General features: G+C 52.4%; 1 protein-coding gene across 1 annotated transcript; it reads right to left on the reverse strand.

Moving 5' to 3' along the window:
• Positions 1 to 11,056: 11,056 nt before the first annotated feature.
• SSUH2 (ssu-2 homolog) lies at positions 11,057 to 26,693 on the reverse strand. The gene is given in 14 exon segments (XM_054216448.1): positions 11,057 to 11,230; positions 12,868 to 12,975; positions 14,313 to 14,418; positions 15,592 to 15,684; positions 17,173 to 17,258; positions 18,159 to 18,215; positions 18,852 to 18,944; positions 18,946 to 18,977; positions 19,336 to 19,382; positions 20,359 to 20,503; positions 20,600 to 20,680; positions 21,279 to 21,368; positions 24,838 to 24,934; positions 26,685 to 26,693. Coding segments are annotated over 14 exon segments (1,218 nt in total).
• Between the last annotated feature and the right edge of the window lie 650 nt (positions 26,694 to 27,343).

A 27,343-nucleotide genomic window follows, 5' to 3' on the forward strand; every position in this document is an offset into this window, starting at 1 on the left:
GCTGTCGCGAGCACAAGTTCTGGAGAGATGGAGACTGTAGTCAACACTCTTCATGGCAAAGCGCAGAGCATTCAGGGAAGAGTATCTATTTACAGCACCAGAAAATTTGCCCCAGGATCTTTCACCAGGAGAAAGCCAGAATTATTCAAGGGTTTTCCTACAAATGCTGTGGCTTGGGGAAAAAAAGTCATCTTTTTCTTTTTTTTATCAGGACAAATTTTGAAATATCAGTAGCTCCTGCAAAACTCTAAAGCTCAGTTTCGACCAATTTTAATGAAAATGTTGTATCAGGATAAATGCGTCTTCCCTGAAGTAGATGTTCTTTATGGTTTCTTAGCCACCAAAAATGCGACTTAGAAAGGCTGCCATGAAAGTAAGCATTAATCTATTTATCCTCTTCCAAGAAGGAGTAAGCTTTCCATCAGAATTAAGTTCTCACATCACCTTTGGTTCTTGATTTCACTGAGTTTGAGAAAAAAAACTCCAGGCAGAGGTAAGTCAAGGTCTGAAAAATAAAACCATTTTAGCATGGAAATGGATGGCTTCGTGGATTTCAAAGGTGGGGTCAGAGCAGGGGTGGGATGGGACCTGCTGGCATGAGCCTGTGCCTGTCTGTCCTGCACCTGTCCCCAGGTCCATGGTGCGGCCACCAGCCCAGGGACAGGGCGCTCAGGTGGCGGAGGAGCAGGCCTCTGAAAACACATCTGGCCAGCAGGTTGGCATTGAATACTTCGGACTGGGTTTTGAAGGCAAACAAACATTTAGCCCATACCATCTGTTTCCAGCGGAGAAACAACGGGTTGGCAAAGCACCAGCCCCTTGTGGCAGGGATCAAGGGATAAATCCGAAAACCCAAACCAGATGCGTTCAGTTGTAACGGGAAGCTGCTGCATCGCTTTGGGCCTCTGATAAAATACGTTTTCAAAGGGCTGAGCATGGCCCCGGGCAAGGAGCCTGTTGGTACCCAATGCTGACGGCAGACCCTGCCGAGAGCCCGTGCCTGCCAGCAGAGAGCCGAGACAGGGACGCTGTGCAGGGACACTGCCCTCGCTCGCAGTGCGGGATTTTTTAGTCGTCTTGCTATTTTGGCTGCTTTTAGCAAAAATTCACACGAGACAGCTGCAAAGAGCTTCTCCTGTGGCTTCTGCCCAAATCCCAGAAGGCTCCAGCTCTGCCGGATCCTGCGGTGTTCCCAGCCACCCTGCTCCAAGGTCCGCCCCAAGCTCTGCAGGTGGCTCTCTAGCCACGGTGGTCCCAGGTCTCCTGTGGGTCCCCGTGGAGGCATGGGAAACCGCTGGGGACTGGTTCGCCCTTCTCCCTGATCTCCACGTTAGCGGGGCGATGCTGGAAGATCTCACCAGTGTCCTCTCGGCTCCTCCTGCCCCTCGCTGCAGGTTTAAGGCTGTCCTTGGTGTTTGCTCACGATGCCTTTTCCTGTAAGTCAGTGTGGCAACACTTCTGCTTCCCTTTGCATGGCTGAAACACGGATTAATTTAAGCCCTTCCCCTGCCTCATAACTCCCATCTGTATTTACATGCAAAGCTGAGTCTGAGCACGCATGCGGACACCAACCATCCCCTCAAGGGATGAAAAGCCACCAGTGTCTGCGCGACAGGGACCAGGAAGAGGAGGGATGCTGTACGTGGCCATCGCAGAAAGCCCAGGATGAGTGGTGGGGACAGTGGTGGGAAAGGGGAGCGCCGTCCTGAGCCAAGGGCTGCATCTGCCCACCGCAGAGGTTTTGGGGGTGCCGAGGGCTGCGGCACCCACCGAGCTGTGGTGCCCAGGTCTGAGCAGGGCTCTGCCGCAGCACCCAGACGTCGGCTCTGCCCGCGCTCCCCTCAAAGAGCCATCCAGGCATCGTACAGACATCGCACGTGTACAGACAGATGCCGCCAGCACCATAAAGATGTCGCACATGTAACCTCATCAAACCCAGCACACTGCACGGCACAAAGATTGCTGGTGAGCTTATGGGGACCATCGACGGGGTTCTGCTTGCATCACCTTTCGTCAGATGTTATTATTTCCTGCAATTTGTCCTCCGTGGCTGGCTGAAGCATCACAGGATGCAGTTGCTGCTCTCACACTTTTCATAAGAGACAGCCCTGCAACTGCACAACCATTAACGGCAGTGCCAGGGCTTCAGGTAACTCCCAGCTGGATTTCAGCTTTCTCATTTTTAACTGCAACTTTTAATGTCTGCTGAGCAAATGTCAGTAATAGTGATGAAATCATTATTATTTTTTTTTATGATTTACTGCATAAAACAGAATTTGCAACCTGCCAAGGTCTGCTCCACAGGCATGTTCCTTGTTTTGCACTAACTTCATGGGAATGCTGTTACAGCATGTGCTCTGAGGATGAACACAACACCAGTGTTTCCTTTCTTCTCTTTGTTTTAGTGCAGAAAGGAGTTCTTTTCCTTCAAGTGGCTTAGAATAAAATAGAAATTTTTATTATTATTTCATACAGCTCATAAATCTTTCCCTGCTAATGTCAGCAAGTGCACAAGCCACATCTGACCGCGGTGGTGAAATGTCACTGGAATTGTACGGGCCTCTGGTAGGAGCTGGGGTGGGGGCAGCTGGGGTGGGAGCAGCTGGGGGGGGCAGAGGAGCAATGAAAGGACCCGGTGCAGGGGCTGCCACCACCACGGGGTGTGTCCGATGCTTTGCAGCCCCGTGGGGCTTCGGCTCCATCCTCCCCATGCCACACGAGGCTTTGGAAATGCTCCCCGGCGCCCAGTGGGTGCTGCTGGCCGCGCTCAGGACATCTGGGCACTACAATTCTCCTGTGAATTCACACCAAATGGAAGCAAAGACACAGGAGCCGTGATTGCTGGACCAAAGGCACGGTGGTCCCTGCAGTTCAAACGCCTGTGGATGCCCTGGGAGCTCCCCCGGGCAGGTGGCAGCAGCACCCTGGGTGCTCGCAGTGCCCTGGTTGCCCCTGGCCCCACGCAGCCCCTGCAGCATCATCCATCCCCTGGGAACAGGGTCTGTCGCTGAAGAGGGGTCTGCGTCCCCCTGCCAGCACTAACGCCAGGGCGTGCAGCTGGGAAAAAGCCAGCCGAGAACTGGAAAGGAAGGGAACAAGCTGAAAACCCCTGTAAAAATAAAACGCCGACAGCAATCCACGTATCCTGGCACTGCATTTCAGTGCAGCTGAACGCAAAATTCCAGTTAGTTTTGGAGTATCGAATACAAAGTGATGCGTGTCAGCCCAAATCACAGCGCTTTGTGAGAGATCCCGATTCTGGGAAAACAAATTTCAAGTGGTTAAGAAAAAAAAAAGGGGGTTGAAACACTTCAATTAACTGCAGCTATCATGTTTTCTCAAATTTGTCTTGGAGCCTCCCTAGATTTTACTCTTTAATCCCAAAATGAAATTCAATTTATTTCATATGTTCTTAGTGCCTGAACCAATTAATATATTTTCTCATCGTTAAAAACTAACTAACTCCTTTAAGATAGCAAGCCCTGTAACTAATTCATAGTAATTTGGAACCCAAGAACTACATGAAATAAAGCATTAGAAACATTTGCTTGCCTGGGAAAGCAAGGAGCTCCACAGACAATCACACAACCTCTTTTGAGCTGCTGCCGAATTACTAATTACTCTTCTATTGCAAGGGCAGCCCTGAAGGAGCAAAAATAGCAGAGAGCAGAAGATAACATCACTTCTCTGCTAGGCTGTGCTTCGACAATGATAAGATTGTACGAGCTCCCAGCTACAGCTCAGGCAAATAAACATGTCAGCTGTCTGGGGAAATGGAGTAACATGGCCAGGAGTGGAAAAAAAAAGGAAAAAAAAAAAAAAAAGGCTGATAATGCTGCATTTCAGTGGGCTACAGAATGTGTCTGATTAGTGTTTTCCTTGCATAATGTTAAAGACTTGGTCTTTCTGTTGCTTTCCTCTGGCAGGCGTGGCGGACAGCCGCGTGGTCCGGGTGGCTCTGCAGAGGATGCGCCTGCCCTCCCAGCCAGCTCGGGTTCTGCGGGAGGCTCCGTGCCCGGCTGGCCTCGCTTCGCCTTGCTTTGAGCATCAGCCGCCAGCCCCAGCCCAGCCCCAAGTGGGAGACGGCAGCAGGGTTTCCTGTGCTGACCCTTGCCTTCACTTGTAAGGGCTTTTTTTCCTTCCCATGTGTGCGTGGGAGAGGTATTTCCTTGTTTTTCATACAGCAGGGCAAGCATGGCTAGTTGATGTCTTCACCGTCTGAGCTGTTCCATGTCAAAAATAGACGCAAGAAGTCAAGGGAACTCCAACACCCATTGGTTTTACAGCAATTCTTGCTGCTGCTTCATGAACATTGCCTCAAATGTGGATTTTTTAAAGTTTTTCTGATCTCTAGGTTCTCATTGTAAACAGCCAGAGCAGCCTAAACTGGAAAATGTGTTTTATCTTCTTTGTTGTCTCCCTGGCAGGGCCTTGTTCGTGTTCTGGTGGCAGGGACAGCGAGGGGTGCCCGGAGCAGCCCCCTCCCCATCGGCACCCGCAGCAGCTCCCACATCCCCATCCACAAGCTGACCCCAAGGTTGTCCTGCTCCCTTTCCCCCCGGGATGGCCCTCTGAGCTGTTTCATCACCCACAAGTGATGAAAAATGGGGCTTCCAGAGGCAGGAGCATCCACGAGGGATGGGCACTGTGCGACCATGGCCCCGGCTGCCCCATCCCAGACGGTGGTGATGGACATCCCAAACTAAACAGTCCTCAGGCATTTTATTGCTGGAAATACCAGCAGCACAAGCTGGCAAAACCACTTCTTGCAATAAAATGACTCAGATTAATTCTTAAATGTAGCAAAATAAATTGGTTTATCTCTTAGGAGTTATTAATATGCGAGTTTTGTTTTATTTGGGTTTATGCAACTGGGAAATAGCCCTCACCCAGAAATACCCCACTTCATCTGATTTTTCAAAATTAATCTTTTTATTTCTAATTAGCTCTTGGCACAGGATTTTTTTATAGTGGGGTCTCAGCCAAAAGGAGATTTATAGAGTTGGGCTGTGGATTCTGACATGACAAGAAGAAAATTCCGGAGTAGGGAAATAAAGCCGGTTGTCCCCAGCCATCCCGGCACAGTGCTGGCTTTGCCAGGCGGTAGAGCCGGGAGCTCCAGTGCGGAGAACAGCCCCACTGCTTGCAAACACGTGACAGCAGGGCTTTGGTAGCAGTGTCTTAGCCTGTCCCAGTGGGGGAATGCCTCTTTCCCCAGGGTAAATAATTAACAATTAAGACACTGGTCTCATCATCACTCATTTGTCAGGATTGATGTTGCCCTTCCAGCCAGAGCTGCCAGGCAAGAACAAGCAGCTGCTGAGTGGTCACGGGCTACCATGCTTTGTGATCGGGACAGGGAAAGAAAACCCCGGTGGGGATCTTCTGATGGGGCTGGAAACGCGCTGATATCACACATGTGGATTATTCAGTGAGCAGCGGGGTTTGGGGGGAGTAGGGTTTAGAACAGAAACCTTCATGTCAGCTGTGAAACTGTGTTATTTTTATTCCCAGGGCAAAAGACGTCTGGCTTGTACCAGAGGAAATAGCACCTCTAATCTACTGCAGAGCTGCCACCAATTTACTTGAGCTCGTCACCAGTAAATATTACTGCCAGATCGGCAGAGCCGCAGGGCGGGCAGGGAGAGGAAAACTATTGGTGTGGAAAAACCTCGTCTGGCTGCAGCCCCAGAGCTGGAGCGACCCTCCATCGCCGGGGGATGCTGGGGGGCAGCAAGCTGCCGGCTCTGCCGCCAGAAGCAGTACCTACGTGGTGCCCGGGTCTCCCTGTGTGCTCTGGAACACACCGTGTCTGATGGTGATATGTGTATGAGGGGGCTCAGAGGGTGTCTCGGGGGACGATTTTCATTTAAACACCCCCAGGTGCCTGGGCAGAATTGGGCACGCTTGCCATGTGCCAGCTGCAGAGCCCCAGGCTTAAAGCTCCCTTCAAACACAGCCCCCACCACCTCTGGGGATGGCTTTGGGCTCACAGCCCTGCCACCCCCAGGTCCCTGCCGGGAGGAGACACCAGCCTCGTGCCCTCCACGTCCCCCCGGTGCCGTGGCTCCCTGTCCTGCAGCGCAGGGACTCGCTGGGGCGATAGCTGCTTGAATCGACTGCTTGGTGGGTGATGTCACCGGAATCGCAGGGAGGAAAAAGCCAAATACGGTAGCATTTTGGTGAAAGTATGTCCTAAAATGGGAGTTTGACTGATGATTAGCAAGCGCAAAACACAGATATGATATTACCATGTTGAGAATGCGGAGCCCTGCGCAGCCTCAGAGGCTGGAAAAAAAACCCTCCGAGACCCGGAAAGACGAGAGAAAAAGCAGCCTGATTCAGAGCAGTTTTCTCCGCAAAAGTGGGCTGTGTCAGGAGGTCAGTATGTGAAGAATCCCAGTGCTAAGATAGATGGACAGATCAATGCAGTGAGAAATTTTTTTCCTGGGAAGATATTGTTTTTTGAAGAGTTTCTCCACGACGCTTTTGGCTTTTCAACGTAAAGCAATGAACCTGCTCTAGCGGATAGAAGAAATGTTATTCTAAAGGTGCTAGAAGCAAAAACACACAGGGGAAGCTAATCTGAGTGGAAGAAGCAAGGAAGGGGAGCACACAGCTCCGTCCCCCGGACCCCACGCTGCTGCCTGCAGTTCTGGGGGCTGGAGCAGGCGGCGGTGGCCCTGGTGGCCTCAGGGGACCTGGGCAGGACAGGGGAGCCGGCGGGAAGCTGGCAGGCTTCAGTGACAGACTTCATCCCTCCTGGTGTGGAGGAGGTGTTTGTGTTGTCCCGGTGTGCTCGGGGCTCTGGGGGAGGATGGGGCGGTGAGAGGGGCTGGAGGGAGGGGGTCCTGGGGGAGCCCAGCCAGACCCACCAGGAATCCATCCATCTCCCATCTTCTACAGTGCTGCACTCCCCTGCCACCAACAACCGGAGAGGGCGAGCTGAAAGCACGGCCGCTGCAAGCAATTTATCATATTTATTGGATGACATTGCATTTAAGGGCTGTTGTGTCAAAAGATCGAACTTGTTCTATAAACGTTCAAAGGCTCAGGGGCCAGGGGAGCAGTGGGAAACCTTGGACTCACCCGGCAGAGTTTGCTCCCTTCATCACAGAGGGGTCCCACCTCTTGGTTACTCAGACACGTGCTGCAGCAACTGAAATAAGTCAATTTAAGCAAACCCGGTTGTGCTGGAGCTGCAGCCTGCGTCCCTGGCAGTTGTGGCCCCGGGCGGCTGCGCAGGCCCACAGGATGGGTGTGCAGGATGAATTCCTGGGCAGCGAGTCCATAAAGAGAAATTCAGGGGCCCCCAAACATCCCTTATGGGGCTGGGGAACATGAGGGGAAGGGATGGCAGAAAAGGGCCACGCTCAGGTGCTGTCCCCAAACAGCATCTCGTGGTCCAGCCGGGGGTGCCTCTGCTGGCGCCCAGCGGGGCCCCACAGAGCTTCGCTTTCTGTAAAACACGGCATAACGATTTCAGCATCATCAAGTTTCCGTCCTCGTTCCCATGCAGCATTAATGACAAACATAGTAGTGCAGTTATTAATAACAGCACTGACCGGTGCTCTCTGCTCGTGCGGCGTCGGGCCGGGCTGGCAGGCGGAGCTCTGCTTCCCGTCGCCCCGGCAGAGGCAAGCCGTCACCCGGGAATTTTATAGTTTCCTGTGAAAGAGGTCCTGCTCATTCATCAGGCATTGAAAAGTGTGCTCAAGCCAAGAATGTTATTTATTTTTGATCTAAATATAGTTGAAGTTCTATTAAAAAAACCATGCCAGGAATGGCAGGACTCCCACCCCAAGGCCGTCATGGGGGGAGGCGGCAGCCGGCGTTGGGTGTCAGTCCCTCGTTTCCACGTGTGCCTTCATCCAGGGATGCTTGTCCCACCTCACTGGGCAAGGGTTTGGCACAGGGACAGTCGCCCAGCGCGTGGGTGTGGGATGGGCTGATGGCCCCGCTGCCCCCCCACAACACCTGGTTGCTCCCACCAGTGTCCCTGTGCCCAGGTGACACCGGTGGCCACAGCATTTCCCCCAGCACAGGGACACGGGCAGGTTTGAGCACTGAGCAGAAAGCGGCGAGCTAAAGGCCCTGAGGTCCCTCCTGTGTCCCCCGCTGGGACGGGGATGTTGTGGGGCAGGGGGACAGCAGACGGAGGGTGTCCCACCAGCCACCACCTGCCCCGGCGGGACCAGGGTGCTCTGTTAGGAGACCACTGCTGGCCCTCTCCACCCTGGCAGCAGCAGCAGAGAGGATGAAGTTTATCTCGTGCTTCAAGAATGACTCGATGAGAGTGAAGAGGGGTTTGTATTTGTTTCTGAACAACCACTAGCAACTGCTCAGCCCAGGAGGAATCTGGCCCGATGATTATTTGGTCTATTTAGATTGCTTCTAAAGCTTATCCAAACTGTCTGGTCCCTCTCTGTTAGTGGCTCAGAAGAAAAACACCCTCCTTTCCTTCCTCGTTACCCTGTTGGTGCTGTGCGGTCCTCTCAAACAGCAAGGTGCCCTCCACCAGCCCCAGGTCCAGTCCCCGCAGAGGACGGGACCCTGCCTGGGGCTGGCTACTGGTTGTATTTCGCTGCTAGCCAGGTATTGGCAGGCCAGGACAGCTTCTCAGGGGACTCGGCCCGGCTGCTGCCTGCTCTCCCTCTCCCGGTCCCAATCCCACATCTTGTGCCCCGCAGCATCCCAGGGCTGAGCATCCCTGTGCCTCCCTCATCCCCTTCTCCCCTGCCAGCCCTGACTGCCTGGCCCATGGGAGCCATTCCCAGCTCTTTGTGTACCTGTGCTCTTTTTCTCAACAATTTACCGTCTGTGTATGCACCAACATCCTTAAGCTGGCGGGCAGCAGTTTAGGTCTCCCCACGGGTTTATTGCCCAGCTGCAGGCTGAATGGGCTCTGTGGGTGCAGGAGAGGTGATGGGCAGAGGGGGCCACAGCTCAGCTCTCGCCCAGGCTTAATCCTTCAAATACGACAAAGCCAAGCCCTGGCTGCGGAGACTGCAATGACTCTCCTGCATGTGAGCGGGTGAGCTCTGCATGGCCACGGCCCGTGGGTCCCGCAGCTCTCACCAGGGTCCCCAGTGCTGCACGGGCCACCCGGTACGATGAGGCGCAGGATCAGCTCCTTGGCTCATTTTTCAGCCTTACGCAGGTCAGGGACTGCTTTAACCGGAGTAAGGCCAGACTAAAACTGCATTAGATGCATCTGCTGAAAACAATCTGTCACTGCCAGGCAGGCAGCCTGCTTGATTTATGTGCCCCGCTGGCCTGCTCCACCACCTGCCTGTAGAAAATGCAGATATCTATATGTAAGTACACACATACACGCAGATGTACATGTATATGCATATATGTATATCGATATATATGGGAAGGAACAGTATTGCATGTGCATCCTGCAGTGCTGTCTAGGGAAACCTGCCCTTACCTCCTTGGTGCCCCGGAGCCTCGAAGCTCTGAAGTGAAGGGTTTGCCAAAAAAAAAAAAAAAAGTGACATCCTTATGGATTTTTAAAGATTGAACAATCTTCCCTTTTAAAGATTGAAAAGCCTCCATCGGCTCTCCCTGCCAATGCAGGGGAGCATCGCTCTGTGCCGGGGCAGGTGCGGGAGAGCATCACTCTGTGCCAGGACAGAGCTGCTGCCTGTGTCTCTCACCCCACAGCAAAATCAGGGAAGCTCCTCACCCCCTCTCATCCTCTCTGCTTACACATTAGCAGAAATTGCACGGGTTGTTGTTTTTTTTTTTCATTTTAGAAACAACATTAGAAAACACTTCCTTTACAAAGTAATTTTCAACTGACTTGTTTAAAATTCGTCAGCTGCTAAATGTCTTTCCCAGTCGTTTTTTCCCTTACTCTCACCCCTCACAATCCCCGTTCTAGCTGACTTATGGGTCTTTTTACCTTTTAAAAATTCCCCAGCCCCTCAAGCTGTGCTAGTCCCATGGGGATTTTGCTGGGATAACCTCCTAACTCAGCCGGCACGTCAGTGACAGAGAAGAGCTCCAGGCTGCAGTCAGCACATCCCCATCGGATGCAGCAGTCTGTTGGGGGCTGCTGGTACCACCCATGCAAAACTCCCCGTTAGGCCCCAAACTGCACAAGAACTATGAAAAAAATCACAGGGGAGGAGAGGAGGGTTGTTTGGTTTGATTTTAAATATAAGCGTTGGTGTCTTTCTGTTTGCTTGCACATTTCTGAAATTTTTAGTGTCCGTTTGCTTCATCTCCTTAAGGGCTACACTGCAAACACAAGTGTTTGCACTTAAATTAAATTAGCCTCAAACCCACTGCGAGCCGAGTTTCTCCTGCGAGATTTTCTAAGACAAATGGTGCAAGATTGGTGATAAAAAAGAAAACGAGGGGGACGTGGCGTAAGTGCCTCCTGCAGGCACTTGGGCAGATGCCCCTTGCCCAGGTGAGGCCCGGGAGCGGGTCTGGCCCCAGGGGCAGAGCTCGTCCCCCCCACGGGCACCGGGGTGACCCCGCTTCCACCCCCCTGACCTCTTGCTCTCCCCCTCCCTGCGGCCGAGGGCTTCGCACTCAGTACATACCACAACAGCCTTTTATTCTTAGATAACAATTTTTGCATTGGTACAACGACCCCTCAGATGGTGTTACTGGGTATTTTAAAATGAAATCCTTTAAAGTTAGATTTGCTAATTGGATAGATTTTGAAATATATCATTATAGATTATGTAGTAACTTGGGAAAATTGACAAATAAAACAGGGAAAGAAAGGCAGCAGTCATAAACTGCATAGCCGGACTGAAAGTGCCTCTGTCAGTACGCATCACTTTAATGATGCAGCATTGCAACAGGAGAGGAAAACATCCACAGGGGAAATCTTTCCCCACGGGCCTGATCCTGCATCCAGCACGGGGGGGCCTGGAGCATCTGAGATGCAAGTGGGTTGGAGGGAGGAATGTCATGGTTTTCTCCCCTTCCCCATTTTGATGCATTCTCTGTGGCAGACACAAGCGCAGCCGGGGCGGTGGGAGCGCTGCCGGCGCGGTGCGGGGGGTCCGGGGGGGGGGTGTTTGCTGCCCTAATTGCACTTGTGTCCCCACAGTGGCGCGCAGATGAGGGTGCAGCCGCAGCACCGCCAGGGATAGTCCAGCACATACACCTTGCTTTGGAGCCCACGGACGTAGTAGAGGTAAGACTTCCCCGAGTGCTGGTGGTGAACTTCTGTGACGGGGATTAGCTGGGGAAGGAAAAGCTCAAATGAAATACGCCGTTTGGAGGAGGGGCTGTATCTTGCTTTAGACCAACACGAGTAGAGAGGAAAAAAGCCCCAGCTTTCAGCCCCAAGCCTCGCAGGTCCCAAAGAGCTGCTGCTTTGTGAAGGGGGAAACAAAATCTGATGGAGACCCACCAGCTCATCACTAATCAGCAATTCCCCTCGCTGCAGCCAGCATGGGCTGGCCCTGGCGTACTAGACCATTTTTACTGCATTTGTAGCCATTTAAGCTAATTCCTTAAATCCTGTAAGCCCTTGTTTCCAGTCCTGGGTGTGTTAGCATGTGCCCCCGTCTCATGCGTGGTCGAGATCTGTGTGTGAACACGGTTCCCTGTTTGCCCTGGGAACACGGGAAAGCCACGGGATGCTGGATGTGCACCAGCAAACACTGGCGTTGGTGGTGAACTGGGGACACCACACGTCACCTCTGTCCCTCGGGAGCAGGAGGAGACCTGGTGATGGGCTGTGCTGTGTTACTGCCGCAGAAATTGCTGCAGATTTAACCCCTGCTGCCTTCCCTGCCTGAGGGGGGAGGAACCTGCTTTCAGAGAATCACAGAATGGTTTAGGTTGGAAGGGACCTTAAAGATCATCTAGTCCAACCCCCCCGCTCTCACCTCCTGCTGCAGTTACACGTGCGAAGTCTCCATTTTAAATAAAGCCCAATGAGGCCAGCAAAGCCTGCAGGGCTCCAGCCCCTCTACCCCAGAGGCTGCCTCTGGTCCTGGCATTTACCTCCAGCACATGGCAAACGTCGTGGGAAGCCAGAATAGCATCAGCCAAGCAAAGAGGAGGAGCTTCCCCCAGCTTTCTCCCAAAGATGCTGATTATTAAGCGGAAGAGCTTCAGCCAAGGGCAAGCGGAGGGGATGAAGGACTGATGGGTGGGGAAGGTGCGGGAAGACGGCAGCCCGGGTCGGCACAAATCCCACCTGGTGCCAGGGCTTCGGCAGGGCGGGAGGGTCTCAGTACCTTTCCCGTCCAGCCAGCGGAGGCTTTGGCGGGTGTGCAGCCATCGAGTGAACAAACTGCCTTTGATGCTGAGAAGTGGCAATTAAAGGCTGGAATCCAGTTGGAAGACAGAAGTTTGCCAAAGAGCTGGTTTTGACAGAGCACATGGAAAAATCAAGCCATCTCCCTTTAAGTTTATTTTGGTCTTTCAGTTTACTTGCATTTTTAATGTGAAACCTTCTCTTTCCTGTGGGTGAAAAGACAGTATGTTCTAGCTAAACTTTTGCATTTGCAATCACATTTATAATAGCAGGAACAGAGATTACAACACTCCAGCAAGAATCCGATGGAGTGGAAGCTTAATGTTTATTCAAAATTAGCTTCTAAGATAAAAACAGGGGTAATAAATAATGTTTGCCAAGGCTTTGTAAAGGTAAAAGGAACAATAATAACCGCAGTTGCCTCCGCCTTTCAATACATGTCTGAAAAACTACTTCCCTGGTATTTCACTTCATAATTAAGATTTCTGTGATAATCAGAATTCCTTTTTCATGTGCTAAAGATCACCTCTAAATAAGAAATGAAATCTGTTACTATTTTCAACGCCTTGTCATGCTTAACCAAGCTCACTAATCAACCCTCTTTACCCCCTGGGCTCCCCCCTTACCTGCCGGAGGATGCGGGAGGAGGTGGCAAACACCGCGCTGCGCTCTGCGATGGCTCGCTGCAAGGTCAGGGAGATCTCGGGGTGGGCAAAGTCGATGATGGTGTACACCTGAGAGAAATAAACCCAGCTGTGCCAAAGGGACACCCTATTTGGCTGGCACGAACATAGTCATTTCACCCGTTACCGGCACGCGCAAGGAAAACCGGGGCATATAATGGCAATATACAGAATAAATGCTAAGCTCAAAGTCCCAAGGGCATGTCCATCCCACCCCGGCAGAATGTAGAAGTGTCCAAAACGGGTACCGTGCCTCTCTAGAGAGAGGTCGGTGCTGCTCGTGGAGTTCCCCAGCTGACAGCTTTGGTGAAAACTGGTGACTCTGTGCCCAACAGGATCCACTGTCACCATCTTCCAGCAGCGCTGCTAAATTTGAAAGGTTTTTTTTAAAGCCTCTCTGTTTCCCCCCCGCATGCAGACAATTTACAGAAGAAATACTGGGCTTGTGGGCAGCAGAACTAGTCATGAACGCAGCTACTCCCTGCATAGCCAGGAGTGATAGCTGTTCATGTGAGAGGCCCACCGGTTTTAATGCCCATAGAACTTCACATCTGAAGTGTTTGTTGGAGAGTGACTCAGATGCTAAAGCATCATTCAAATCCCAATGGGATTCTGCAACACCAGATGCAAAGTCTTCACTACAGATGCACGACACTGAGTAATGGCTCTCCGGGGGAGAGCTGCTCTGTGCCTGCCGCCCAGCCCTGGGACGTGATGAAAGTTTCTACAGGTTATTGCAAAACAACTAATAAATAATAAAGAGGTACAGTTAAACCCTCACCTATTTGCAACCACATTAAAAAAAAAAAAAATCAAGCTGAGGGCTGAGCAGTAGGGAAATGGCAATGGCCGCGGGAGAGCACTGTGCTGCAGCCATTTCCAGACTGGGTTGTCCCAGACTTTTGCAGGTATACGAAGACGGATTCCCTCTGGGAGCCCTACGCCACAGGAGCTGGAGAAGAGATGTCCAGCATCTCTTGTTGATTGATGAACATCTTGTTCAATGGCCCCACGTGTGCCCCCGGCAGCCCAGTGAGCCACCCGGGCCAGCAGCTGCACCTCCGCGCTGGGTCCTGGCTCCAAAGCCCCTGGAGCAGCTCCTGCCTGCGGGATGAGCTCCCGGCAGGAGGGTTTGCTGGCTGGTGGCAATGCCACGCCGGTGCCCCGGCAAGAGGCAAGAACCGCCGTCCCCTGCTCTCACCCGGCAAAGCCTGGAGCCATCAGCGCAGCCGCTGGGTGGGCAGTGGAAAACGTGCGAGGGGCGATATAAGAAGCCCCAGGGACGGAGGTGCTGCTGGATGTCTGCTGCTGTGGCTGGAGGCATTTCACATCCTCCTCCTTCACAGCCACACCGGGAGGGATACCCTGGCCCCCAGAGTCACACTCACCACCACATGTTCATCTTTAAGTATATTCTCTCCACTGACTTTGCTGAGCAGCTTTTCTGGGAAGTCGAGATGATGCTCAGAAACAAATTCAAAGATGTTGTTCTTCCTGCAAGAGAGAGGGGAAACAACGGAACAACCCGAGGCTGGTTGTAGGGCAGTGAGCTCCCTGGGCTCTTCCTAAACACCCGATAATGCTTGAATGCTCCCAGATTTCGAGGACAATAGTCACGCCTGCCTAACCTTTGTGCACTCCTGCATTAGTTTCTTAATAACCTTGTATATGCAACACCCATGGATGACTCTTGCGTAAATAATCCTGAAATCAGACCTTCATGGTGATCACCTTGCCTCACGGCTTTCAGAGCCTCCTGCACCTATTAAATCCTCGCTGCAGAGGGGGCTTATATTGCCCTTCCGAAGTCATGGCTCCTGTTACAATGAACCATTTTGCTCCATTACTTGCGGGACACGGGCATGGTTAGCGGCTGATGGTGGCCTCCAAAGGAGCTGAAGGTCTGGCAGAGCTGTGCCTGTCTGGGGCAGCGCAGCCCCGGGGCCCCCGCGCCCCCCAGGAGTCCCACCAGCGTGATGGGCACAGCGGGGGAAATTCCAGGCTCTCAGGATGGACGGAGATGGTGTTTTGAAAAATGAATGTCTTCACACAGGGTAATTGAAGGCATTTTGTACAAAAACGGGAAAGTGCTCAGGAAGCACCCAGCAGGGCAGGTAATGGCTTTTAGCTAAACCTCACAAGCTAAGGTCTTTGGCGGCCCCATCCGTTACCCCTGGCACTGGAGCACCCCAAAGGGAAAAGCCAGAGCATCCCACGGCCAGCAGCCCTGGCTACCACTGCAGCCCTGGCCACCACCACAGCCCTGGCCACCACCGCAGCCCCGGCCACCACTGCAGCCCCGGCCACCACCACAGCCCTGGCAAAGGGAGCTGGGCCACTGCCCCAGGCTTCCCTGGGGTCGGGGCTCCGTGTCGGGGATGTGGCTCGTCCCAGGCAGAGGATCAGCTGCTCTGTCTCTGCTGTAGACTTTTCCTGTCACCTTGGACAATCCTTTATCCCTGAGAACTCACTTTAGCTCCCACCGTGCCCCGTGGACAAGACTGTCATTAAGGACTAAAGCTGCCCCTCTAAGCCCCTGTTTCTGCCTGACCAAAGGCAATAAATCCTCTCCCAGACCCCCGTTAGGGAGCCCCGATGAGCTCCCAAACCTTGCAGTAACACAAGGAATCAAAGCAACAGCTCTGCCCTTCTACCCGCGCTGCTCACCAGGTTATCACCAGCTGCTTGAAATGTTGGAGCTTCTTCTCACCCTGACGGGTCGCACAGGTCTTGCTGCCCCAGCCAGAACAGGTATCGCACCTTTGGATGCAACAGGAAGGATTTTAAAGAGGACTTTAATCGCTGCCCACTTTCAGCAGACCCAAGGGTGAATTTATTCCCAACTGTTTGTGCGGCTCGGCAGTACAGGAGTCAACGACGGCACACACACCGCACATAGCTCCGTGACTCAAGGGATATAGCGTATTTGCTGGGAAAAACAAATGACTAATACCAACCCCAAATCTATTTGTAAATGTGGAATTAGTCAAAGAATGTATTTGTACATCTAATTAGGGATAGCCACAATTTCCCCACACATCAGTAGGAAGGAGAGAGTCACTTTGAAGACACTGCTGCCTGTGCCTCTCACAGATGCAGGAGGCATATGCTTATGCACCCAGCGTTTTGATTGCATCAGTGCAACACAGATTAGCAGCCGTTAACAACTGATTCATTAAGGCTCTTCAAGCCATCATTAGCCCCAGTGGATTCATGCTTTAAAATGACTGCCATGATTATGCACGATACCATCTCTGTTATTTTAAACTTAATGGAGCCACATAAACAAAAGAGTTTTAGAACAGTGCCTTCTCTTCTTTTTTTTTTTTTTTTTTTTTTTTGTCACTTAAAGATTATTTTTAAGCCTGTTAAGTTTCATGTTTGGAAAAACCGGAGGGTGGTAATAATTCTGCACGGCCACAGCAGCCTGAAACCTGCCAAACCCTGGCCCTGCGCTGCGGGAACCAGCCCTGGGAGCGGCTCTGGAGCGTGCTGCTGCCATCCCGGGCTCCTTCCAGCCCTGCCGGGCTCTGAGCCATGCGGAGCCCACCGAGAGCCGGGGCGGGACGTGGAGCGGGGACCTGCAGAGACGCAAAGCCGCTTTCCTGCCCCAGCTCCTGAAGGACTGAGAAATTCTGCTTTCCTTGGAAAACCCAAAGCGTTCTCCGGTTTCCCAGAGATGCTGGGAAGTGCAGCAGTCTTGCAACAGAAAGGTAAAAAATATGGAAGGAAAGAGAGCCAAAAAATTATTATTTTCCAAAAGCTTAAGGGCTTCTCTCATGAGTTTGGGATATCAGCCTGGTTTCTGGATGCTGAGGGTGGGCCACACAGAATGAATAATAGATGTTAAAATGAAAGCTCACTTAAAAATCAGAGGAGGGAAAGGCTACTTCTGATCAGTTTTTCCTGGAGAATAAAGGCACTGCTGTACTGCTTTATCTGCTAGGCCATCTTCACGGTAGAAAACAAAAACCAGCCCAGAGGCTTTAGGGCATGCCCCAGCTCTGCACTGTGCCCCCTGCCAGCAGCCAGCAAATGGGGGTGTTTTGGCTCAAACATACTGGATTAAGGGCTTTTTTTCCCGGCTTTCCAGTATTTTCCTCCTACTGGCAGATCCTCAGCTGACAACCTCCACCAGGCCAGCCGGACTGGGATGACTGGTTTCCACCGAGCACACCAGTGGGGGAGCAAGCGTGGCGCGGGGAAAGCGGCAGGGTCCCAGAGCCGCAGCAGCGGAGCCCACGGTACCTTCTGCGACCCGCGCCCGAGCAACGCTGGCAGCGCTCCTGCCGCTTCAGCCTCCGCCGGGATCCCTTGCACCTCACACGCCTCGTCTACAAACACACCGAAGGATTAAAAGAGGTGGTGACTGCCAGAAAAAAAAGCATCAGGTTTATAAAACAAAAGCTTGAATGCATGTTATTGGAATAATTGCTAACTTAGGCTTGCAGAGAAAGGCATACGGCAAGTGCATACCTGGCAAACGAAAAGAATGTACAAACCAGCTCATAAATTGTGACTGGATTAACTAGGTGTTCCAGTCAAACTCACCAGAGATGCAAACGATCTAAGCCAAGGTGTCTTTTCTTACGCATGTGTTTTTCCACTGTTATTTATTAACGTTGTTAGGAGGAGACTTTTATTTAAGTATTTGTGTGTAATCAGATTAACTTTAATTAAGGGGCAATTATCGTGCAGTAACAATAAATCTTTTGGCTGCCTTTGGGAATACCTGTGCAGAGGAACAACTAAAGAGAGGAGGCCGGATTCGTAGCTGCGCTCACACCCCTGGGTTAAGCCTCCTCTGCCATTCGGAAGCCCCAGCACGGAAGTGAGCGTATCTGACCACAGCACGCAGTTTGCGGTATGGCATGCCTAACGCCTGGCCTCGTTTCACCACTGCAGAAGCAAGTTCTCCTTTTCCTCTTACCATCGCAACGCATCGTCTATCTATTGAGGACGGGGTAAGACGTCTTTGCTCCCCGGGCAGGGTTTTGCCAACCCCATTCAGCATCTCTGCGGGATCCGGGAGCATCAGCTGGGAACTGGGCTGAACACAAGTGGGTTTGGGATACAGGGCGGCAAAGGGGGAATAAAGCAAAGCTTCCCTCAGGCTTCCAACCCTCATAATAAGTACAGCAAGGACAGCAGGGACCGTAATTTTGCAAACAAAGCCCTAACTTCGAGGAATAGGAAATGCAGGCTGCCTGGGGGAAGGTTCCCCGGCTCCTTACCCGACCTGCCCCGTGGCACACCCCGCACTTGGACCGGCCGTGGCATCTGTGACAGTCCTGAAACCGGAAGATTACTCATGCACAGAGCTGCCCGGGGATTTCGGGTATCTCATATTATGCATACGCACTCCTCCTGCATCAAAATTCAGTGATAAAATTCTGGTCCTAAAGGGACAGAATCCAACACCACAAAATTGTGCTGTTCAACCACTAAAGGAATCATAAATAATAATTATTTAACAAAAGCAAATGTCTACGTAGTGCTGGCAAAAGAAAGTAATATTTTTTCTTTATTCATCATTTCACTTAAAAAGTGAAATAAATTGACCAGCTATAGAGCTTGTCAAAAGCTAAATGGGACCTGTCATGCAAACAAATGTTCTGCTAATGTTGAAAAAAAAAAAAATTAACAAAAGAGGAAAAATTATCCAGTGGTTTTTCTTGAAATGGCTGCAGCAAGATTTGTCCTCAAACTTCTAGAGGAAGAAAACACTGGGAAGAAGGGATCTTTGACTATTTTTTCTGGTGTTTAATGAGGAAAAACCCAAGAAAATGAAAACTGTAGTGAGGTGCCCGTCCCTGTCCCCAGGGACTGGGGGTCCTGGTGGGGGCACACTGCTGGGGGCTGCTCCCCGAGGAGCCCTTGTCCGGGGCGGGGGCTCTGGCAGCGGCCGGCAACGAGGGAGGACTCACCCTGACCAGCGCCGAGCGGGGCACCCGGCAGCACCGCGTCTGGCCCTGGAAGAGCCAGGGGGCCCCGACCTCCACATCCCAGGTGTCCGGGGGGGGCATCCCCAGGGGGTCCGGATGCTCCAGGCTCTGCAGGAGGGGACGGTGTCTTACCCACCCTGCTGGAGGTGGTGCCTGGATGCTGGCTGGCGCCCGGTGCTGCTGGGGACCGGCCGCCCTCGCTCCCATCCCCGCGCAGGCGTCGCAGCAGGGACCGACCCCACATGGTCCGTGCCACCCTGAGGTGCTGAGCATCCTCCTGCTGCCATGGCATGCTCCTGTCTCTCCCAGCCGGCCCCCCGGGCCAGTGGGGGCCAAAAACCAGGCTCACGTCATCGCCAGGAGCCACATGAGCCCTGGATGACGAGCGCTGCCACAGACCCCAGCTCCAACCCGTGGGGCACGTCCCATCAGAACCATCCCAGTGGGATTCAGGGTGGTCACTTACTGGTGAAGGGCTCAAACACCCACTCGCTTAACCTCAGCTGTCTCCAGCTGGCACCAGAAGAGAAAAATCACGCGCTCACCACAAAGGCGACTCGCACACAGCAGGCATTTAAATTTGAACCGTGACTTGCTAATAACGGGTCTCGGGAGCGTTCCCAGACTCTTCTGTCTCTGAGTACAACCTGAGTAAGAAAAACTGGTTGGCACTTTCATAGAAAAAAAAAAAAAACCTGCATTTTGCCATTATCTGGGGAATCCTGTGGCTTATATTTTAGGGAAGGCCCAGGTGATGTTTGTGAGTAACCTGAATAATCTCAGAGGTGGGACAAACACTGGAGTAAAGGCGTATCTGCCCCGAAGTGCCTGCCAAAGGGCACCCCCAGCACCCTGCTCCTCAACGCTCTTGCATCACCCCCTCCAAGAAGCCCCAGGAAAGGGGTTGTCTTTGTAAGAAAGAAAAACATACAGCAACTGTCCAAGCCCGAGACGGGTCCATCTCACTGTGACACCTGACTGTCCCTTACATATTTTTTCCTCTCTCCGATTTAACACCTTTGGAAAGCATATTAAAATACCACGGAGGCAACGGTAACAGGAGGTAATGTCAGCATTTGCTCTGTGGGAATATGACTCCTTCCCTCAGAGCCCATGACGGCTCCAGCCTCGGTGGCCGAGTGCAACAGTGAGAGCTTTGTTATGGCCCCAAATGATATTAAGAACCCTCCCTGTCAGTATGGGGACAGCTGAGACAAAGAACCCCCCCTTCAATAAAGAGCCAGCGTGGATCTCAGCACCCCCGCAGCCATTGGGGTCTGGCAGGGACGGAGGGGCAGGAGCAAAATCAAGCAGGAGCAGACTCCTGCCATCCTATACTGCTTTGGATCAAATGTTGCTTTTTGACCTGTGCTGCTTTTTTCTTTTTCTCCACATGCACAGGGAAAAGGTGCTTGTTTGGGTTTGGGGTTGGGTTTTCTTTTTTAAATTCAAGATGAAAATCAGGCAAGAAAGACAGACAATAACTGACGTGAGGGCTGGCAAGGATGGGAGCAGGCAGCAGAAGGACGATGCCAGCGTTGTCAGCGCCACGGGTGTCCGCATCTGCCCCCCGGACAAGCCCCGGGCACACCGCAGGTTGCCGCTACCCGTAGTAGGGACAGCCTTTTTGCCATCTGCGGGGGCCCTGGGACTCCACGCAGCGTGGGGGGCTGGTGCAAGGGCTCGCTGCCCACCCTGGGAATAAAACACAACTCCCCAGAGCTGCTCACCTGTGCTGCAGGAAGGGGGGCCTCTGCTCCGCTCCCTGGGCTCGCCCACCCCATCCAAAGCGGGTGGCAGGGGCTTTGCTCCTACAGGAAAGGGCAACCAAGGAATTCAAGCCTGATTTAAACCCAAGGCAGGTTTATGCTCACAACGGCAGGAAGATTCAGCTGTAGCAGCTCAAGCCACTGCCCGGTCAGCAGTTTGCTTCCTACCAAACACCCCCGACACCAGCCGCGGCTGCCAGCCCAGCTCATCCCAGTGGCGTTCCAGCAAAGCCCTGGGCAGGCTCCTCGGTGAGTCGGGCAGCGGTGCCCGTGCCCACAGCACTGACCTCGCTGCTCTGCTCAGGGCACTGCAGCGGTCCCAGCTCCCCACTCAGCCCAGGTCTTGATGACTTTCCAACTAGAGAGAAGCCCAGCCAGATGTCAAAGCCAACTGCTTTCCAAACCATATCTGTCTGGAAGAGAAGCCGGCCAGGAAAAGCCACTCAGGAGGTAAAAAGGAGTCTGCGATCTTGACAGGCACAAGCCCATTGCAGTATAAAAGGGAGGGTTTTGTGGGACTGTCCCCTTGCCCGGCACCTCCTTGGGTTCGGCAGCTGCTGTTGCTTCCTTACCATCAGAAGAGTGAAGCTACAGGGCTGCAAACTGTCCGAAAGACAGAAGGTTGGTGCCACACACATACCTCTACCCTGGACAATCCGCCTGACATCATCCAGCCATGCTGGGGGCGCAGAAGGCGTCAGGGAACGTCCCCGCTCCGGGTCCAGGTCACCTATAGCCCGGGGAGACTCAGGGAGTGAGGGAGCCCCGGGGCTGGAGGGTGCGTGTGGAGCCCAGACAGAAGCCACAAGCCAAGACGGGGCCGGAGGATTCGCTGCCCGTTCCCAGTGCCTTGCTCTGCCGGCTGGGTGCCCGCGCTGCGGTGGAACAACACTGACACCCTGCGCAGGGCACAGAGCCCTGCAGGTCCTCGGCGCCCGCCGGCACCGGGAGAGCCGGGCCCGGGCGTTACAAGCCCCGCAGGTGGCTCCGGGGACTCGGGCAGCCGCAGCCCCGGAGCCCGGCGGGGGACAGAGGTGCCAGGAACCTTCCAAACACCCAGAGCCCTCCTCTGGAAAGCCGGCGAGAAGTTGTAGCCGAAGAGCTCAGGCTTGCACGCGTTTCCATCTTTAATGGGCCATGAACAGAGGGGTGAAGGTCGGCACCTCTTGGCTGCCTTTGAAACATCCATCCTCACTCTGACCAGTCGTTGAGCGACTGCCTGTTTCTAAAAGTTTCCATCTTATTTTAATTCCGTTCAGGGGACATCAGTTGTTTGTTTCCTTAAGTACCTCTTTAAAAATAACCACTGGTCCTCCTGATGCCCAAGACAGAAGCAATTCTTTTTATTAAGCCTTTTATCCAGTGACCTTTCATAACACAGCAGCTGATTACGAAAATTCAGCCTGTGCAAGAAAAGAGCACACAGGGGAGCCTGGCAACAACAGGCAGTCTGACCGGCACGGGGACAGGCTGAGGGTGGTCATCCATCAACTTGATTTACTAGACTTTTCTTCTGAGAGCATGCTCCTTTCTTCCGGGAAGCTAAATTAATCTCTCCGTTATTTCTTCCTATGAAAATAAGAAACTACATGCTTTGTTTGAGATGTCACATCCCTCATGGAGGAGAAGACAAGGCTGTCCTTGAGCTGGAGGAGCACAGGTTTCCAAGTAACCCTGAGCAATATATGGAGAACTTCCTTGTGAAAAATAAATCAGTTAGATGCCTTCAGTGTGATTATCTCGGTCACGTCGAGATCAAACAGAAACATCTTCCTCAAGTGGTGGGTAAAGTATCTCAGACAGTTTGGGATTCACTGGCCAATTAGTTCACAGACAAAGTGAGTCTGCTGGGGCTTCACCGTCTGCTGGGACTCCAGCTTCCCCCTCTGTGCCACACCGGAGACGTGCCGTTCCTTCCCAAAATATTGCAGGAGCACGAATTCCCACATTCTTATTTTGACTATTATATCCGCACAAATCCTTTATTTTCATTCCAAAATGTAATGGATTTCTGTATACGTTACCAAGAGAACCTGAATGCCTATTTTTAATGTGCAGATGTTAAACAAAAACCTGTTTACAACAAAAGATGGAGATAAGAGCGTAAGTACCAAATTCCAGTCCAATGGTAATGGTTTAAATGACCAGGTTAAAAATATCCCAGATTTGGAGTAAATAAATCAACTGCACGGTTGTTGCTAACGGTGATGTTGTTGGAAATCACAATAGTCTATAAACACGAACTCACAGCTCCATTTTAAACCAACAATGAGTCTGAGATAGGCTTTGACCAAAGCCAGGAAATTCAGAGCTTAGGCTGTTACGCATCCGATATTTCAGGTTTTGTCCTGTATCATTGGGATCCAGCTCTAGACACACCAAAATAGTCGGCAAAATTCCCTCGGCAGGCAGTGGCGGAGGAGTGGGCTCCAGCCTTGGACACAAAGCCCCACTTGTCAGCCCTGTGCGCGACCCACGGCACAGCATCCCCTGACCCCGGGGATGTTGCAGGGCCGCAAGCCCCCGCCTGCACCGACCTGCGTCCATCCGACCTGGCGTCAAAACGGGATTCCACCTCTGGTCAAAAATCAGGTTATAGAAGGTTTGGCCTTTTTGTGAGCAAACAGGGCAACGCTGGGTGGTTGTTAGAGTATGACCAAACCTCTCTGGGCAATTCTGCGCGCTGCCATGTCCCTGCCCTTCCTGCACGGGGACACCAGCAGCTTTCAGCAGCTGCCACAGAGGGACTCCCTGTCCTCTCACGCCCCCCGGGACACTGCCACCTCTCCCTGCTCCTGCCCCTGTGAGCGATCAACTGCAACGAGGGTGAGAGGCCACAAGCCGAGTAAACACCTCCACGGGTGGAAACCTCTGTTCGCTTTCCTGAGGTGCCCAAGATCCACATGGCACATCTGCTCTTAACATTTGCGTTCCTCAGGTGTCTAAAATTAGGCTTTTATGCATGTGCTGAAAGCAGTCAGATGTGACGGGCATATGCATTTAAACCCTATTTCTCAACTGGAAGATCCCTCGCCTCCCACCCAAGGGTGCCGACTGCAAAGCACCCACAAGGGGATGGCGAGGCTCAGCACCACATGGAGCATGACGGGGGCAGCTCTAAAGAGCAGCTAAAGGAGGGGAAGTTGGCATGAACACTCCTCTGTATGGGAACCAGGGCTGGGTTCCTCCTGCCGGAGCAGTAACCACATTTCCTCGCTTGGGGAAATTCCTCGTCAGAGAGGGACAAGTCCCGGGCAGGAACAAACCGAGGCCAAATGCTGCTTTCCCCACGCCCCGGGGGGACAGCAAACAGTGCAGCTGGCAAGCAGGGACTGAGCAAGAGCCCACTGATGTCAGCGGGAAGCTCCCCCATTTTCAGTGCATGTGGCATTGGAACCAGAGCCGAAAGCGTGGGAGAGTCTCACTCCTTGGCAAACCCTAGCAGTTAACCTGCGCGTCCGCCTGGCACCTCCAGCACCGCACTGACTTTCTTTTTTCCCTGTCTGATTAAACAGAAACTTCCTGTAGCATCATTATTTCTTCTTAAGCTAATCAAAGCTTTTCTCATTCATAAATTAAGGAACCTCAGAACTCAATTAGCTTTCAGCAGCATCAGTGACAGCGATATTTCACTGGGGCCCCACAAAATTAGAATTTCCACAGGCACCATATTAACATCTAATGAAAAAGATATAGTCAAGGGCATAAGATCAAAGCTCCATCATGACAGATGTTTTGATTAAGCAGCATTTTGTTAAAAGATAACAAATCCCAGTTTAATCTCTAACCCATGTCAAGCATCTCATACTGGACTCTGAGAATCCCACCTCAAAGACAAAACTAGGAAGCGTCCCAGGAGCAGAGATTCAGGGACTAAGTTCACACCTTTAAGGATTAAGTCCCTGTTCCACTGGAATCAGGGGACTTTGCATGGTGTCTAAAGGTAGCAGCACCTTTAGGTGACAGAGATGGCACAACCAACCTGCTGACCCTTTCCACTCCTGCCACAGACACTGTCTGGGAGAGGGCACGTGCTGGCATTTGGGGGAAGAGAAGTTCAGTTCTGGAAACAGTTTATTTTTCACATATTACTTGAAGACACAGTTTATGAATATCTTAATCAAGAAGTACAACTGCATAAAAATAGTAGAGAAACACATCAGCATGGCATGCGATGTATTTCTTTCAGTTTTACTTACTGTCTGCTTTCATTTCTTGTTCCGTTTTCGAAGGCAAGGAGCAGAGATGATCCCGTCCCAGCAATCTCTGCTGGAATACCTTTTTCTTCTGCAAATTCTGCACTCACAGCAAGGAAACGCAGCCCCCGTGAGCACCTCCCCTCTGCCAAACAATGCAGATGCTGGGAATTAATGAACTAATGTCAAAGCTGAATGAAGCAGAAGCTTGCCGGGAAGGAAAGTGCCAGACAGCCCATGCACACCATACTGGCTTCCCGAAGGGAAGCCCCACTGGAGAGGAAGATAGTCAGAAATCATGGAAACAGCACCTGGGACCAAATTACAGCTAGAGGGGTGTAAAGGGGCCATAATATCCTTCAAGCCCCTTCACAGTATGGTTTAAACGCAGTAGTGAGAGGCACAAGACCATTCACCGTGGGCTCGGGCGGGAGCTGGGGCTCAAGGCACCGTGCACTCTGTAGAGAGGGAGCTGCCGCTGGGGCATCCCATGAAAATTCCACGTATTCAAAGTTCTTGGTGTTAGCTTGGTTCCAGTACCTAGTAGAATTATTAAATACCTGCTAACTTAAGTGCAGACACTAGAGTAGACATTAGAAATGCTTCTTTCAGTGCCTTTCCTTTGCCAGCGGTGTGTGAGCCCCGCACAGTCCCGAAGGTGAGTCCCTGGGGAACACGATAGCTGGGCAATGAGTTAATGACCGCACGGTGGGCCGGTTACCCTCAGCTCTCCTGCCTTCCCCTTGGGCAGCTCCCCTTTGTGCCTTCTCCACTTGCTCTCCCCAAGCCCATCACCAGCCCAAGCGCACAGAGGGGGACCAGCGTGATGCTGTTAAGTTTATAAGCCAGCGACTATGGCCTCAGAAACCAGCTAACAAGAGGCTTCGGCCAGTTAGATGATGATCACAAATTATGAAAAGAGCCTGGTTTTAAGAGCTGTCACTACTCACCAGATCCTAGGAGCGTCCTGTAGCCGTTCTGGTAGTCACAAGGCTGCTATCCACTTGAATAATCAGAAGAGAGTGTTTGCCACACCAACACACCGGGCTGCCACACAATCTGTGAGAATGTAGGTGATTTCCTTCGAGTTTGCTGCATTTTTCATCAAAAGAACCAACTTTCGACCCAACATCATGGTCTGCAAAAACCTGAGCTTTCACTATGAAGTATTTCTGTGCATGGGCTCTAACAGGGGGGAAAAGGATTTGCTTCTCTGCAGAGAGTTGTCCACCCCGACTGCCGTCCGAATACCTCAGTTAGTGCAGCAGGGGTGCGACTGTGCCATTAGTGGCACACCAGGGTCCTGGGAGCTGGGGACCATTTATCTTTTTTTTTTTTTGAGCTTAAATCAATGGCTTAAGCATCCTAAATACATGCATAGGCTCCAACATCATCATGCTACTTGCAAGCTTAGAGCCTTGCTGTATCCACCAGGGCTTCAGAGCCCGCCTGGGAGCCAGCAGAGCCCAGAAGTGAAGTTCTGTATCGTGCCCTCTCACTGTGACCCCCCAGCCCCGCACTGGCAGGGGCAGCAGAAGGGGCAGGACCTGGCCCGTGGTCATTAACACCAGATTATCCTTTCCTCATCCAAGTCCAAACCTGTCTCAGTAAATGCCTAATTGGATTTCATGTTAATAAAGTGTGTGTCCAGAGGGGCTCTGCTCTTGGCCTCCGTGTCTGTGCGGTGTCACAGGCAGTGTTCATCCCGTTAGCAGGGCGCTGCTGCAGCCCAGCCCTGTGACCAGGGGCTGGCAGGGGGGGCAGCTCCTTAAAAATACAAGGAAGAGTGATAGGGGCAGGCGGGGAAGAGCTGCCCTCTAGAGCAGCTCTGGAGACCTGCACAAACCCACCTCCTCCATGGCACCAGGGCTTCCAGGGGGGTTACTTGCACCAGGCAAGTGTAGGATCCTGTACCTAGGAAGGAATAACCCCATGCACCAGTAAAGGTTGGGGGCTGACCTGCTAGAGAGAAGCTCTGCAGAGAGGGACGTGGTTGTCCTGGTGGACAACAAGTTGCCCATGAGTCAGCAACGTGCTCTTGTGTCCAAGAAGGCAAATGGTTCCCTGGGGTCCATTAACAAGAGCGTGGCCAGCAGGTGGAGGGAGGTCATCCTCCCGCTCTGCTCTGCCCTGGGGAGGCCACAGCCAGAACACTGGGTCCAGTGCTGGGCTCCCCAGCTCCAGAAGGACAGGGAACTACTGGAGAGAGTCCAGCGGAGGGCTACAAAGGTGATCAGGGGAGCGGAGCATCCCTCTGATGGGGAAAGGCTGAGAGCCCTGGGGCTGTTCAGCCTGGAGAAGAGCAGACGGAGAGGGGATCTCATCAATGCTCGGCAATAGCTAAAGGGTGGGGGGCAAGAGGATGGGGCCAGACCCTTCTCAGTGGTGCTCAGTGACAGGACAGGGGGCAACGGGCACAAACTGGAACACGGGAAATTCCATCTGAACATGAGGAGGAACTTCTTTACAGTGAGGGTGGCAGAGCCCTGGCACAGGCTGCCCAGAGAGG

The sequence above is a fragment of the Rissa tridactyla genome, chromosome 10 (genome assembly GCF_028500815.1).
Source record: "Rissa tridactyla isolate bRisTri1 chromosome 10, bRisTri1.patW.cur.20221130, whole genome shotgun sequence".
NCBI classification, from domain to species: Eukaryota; Metazoa; Chordata; class Aves; order Charadriiformes; family Laridae; genus Rissa; species Rissa tridactyla.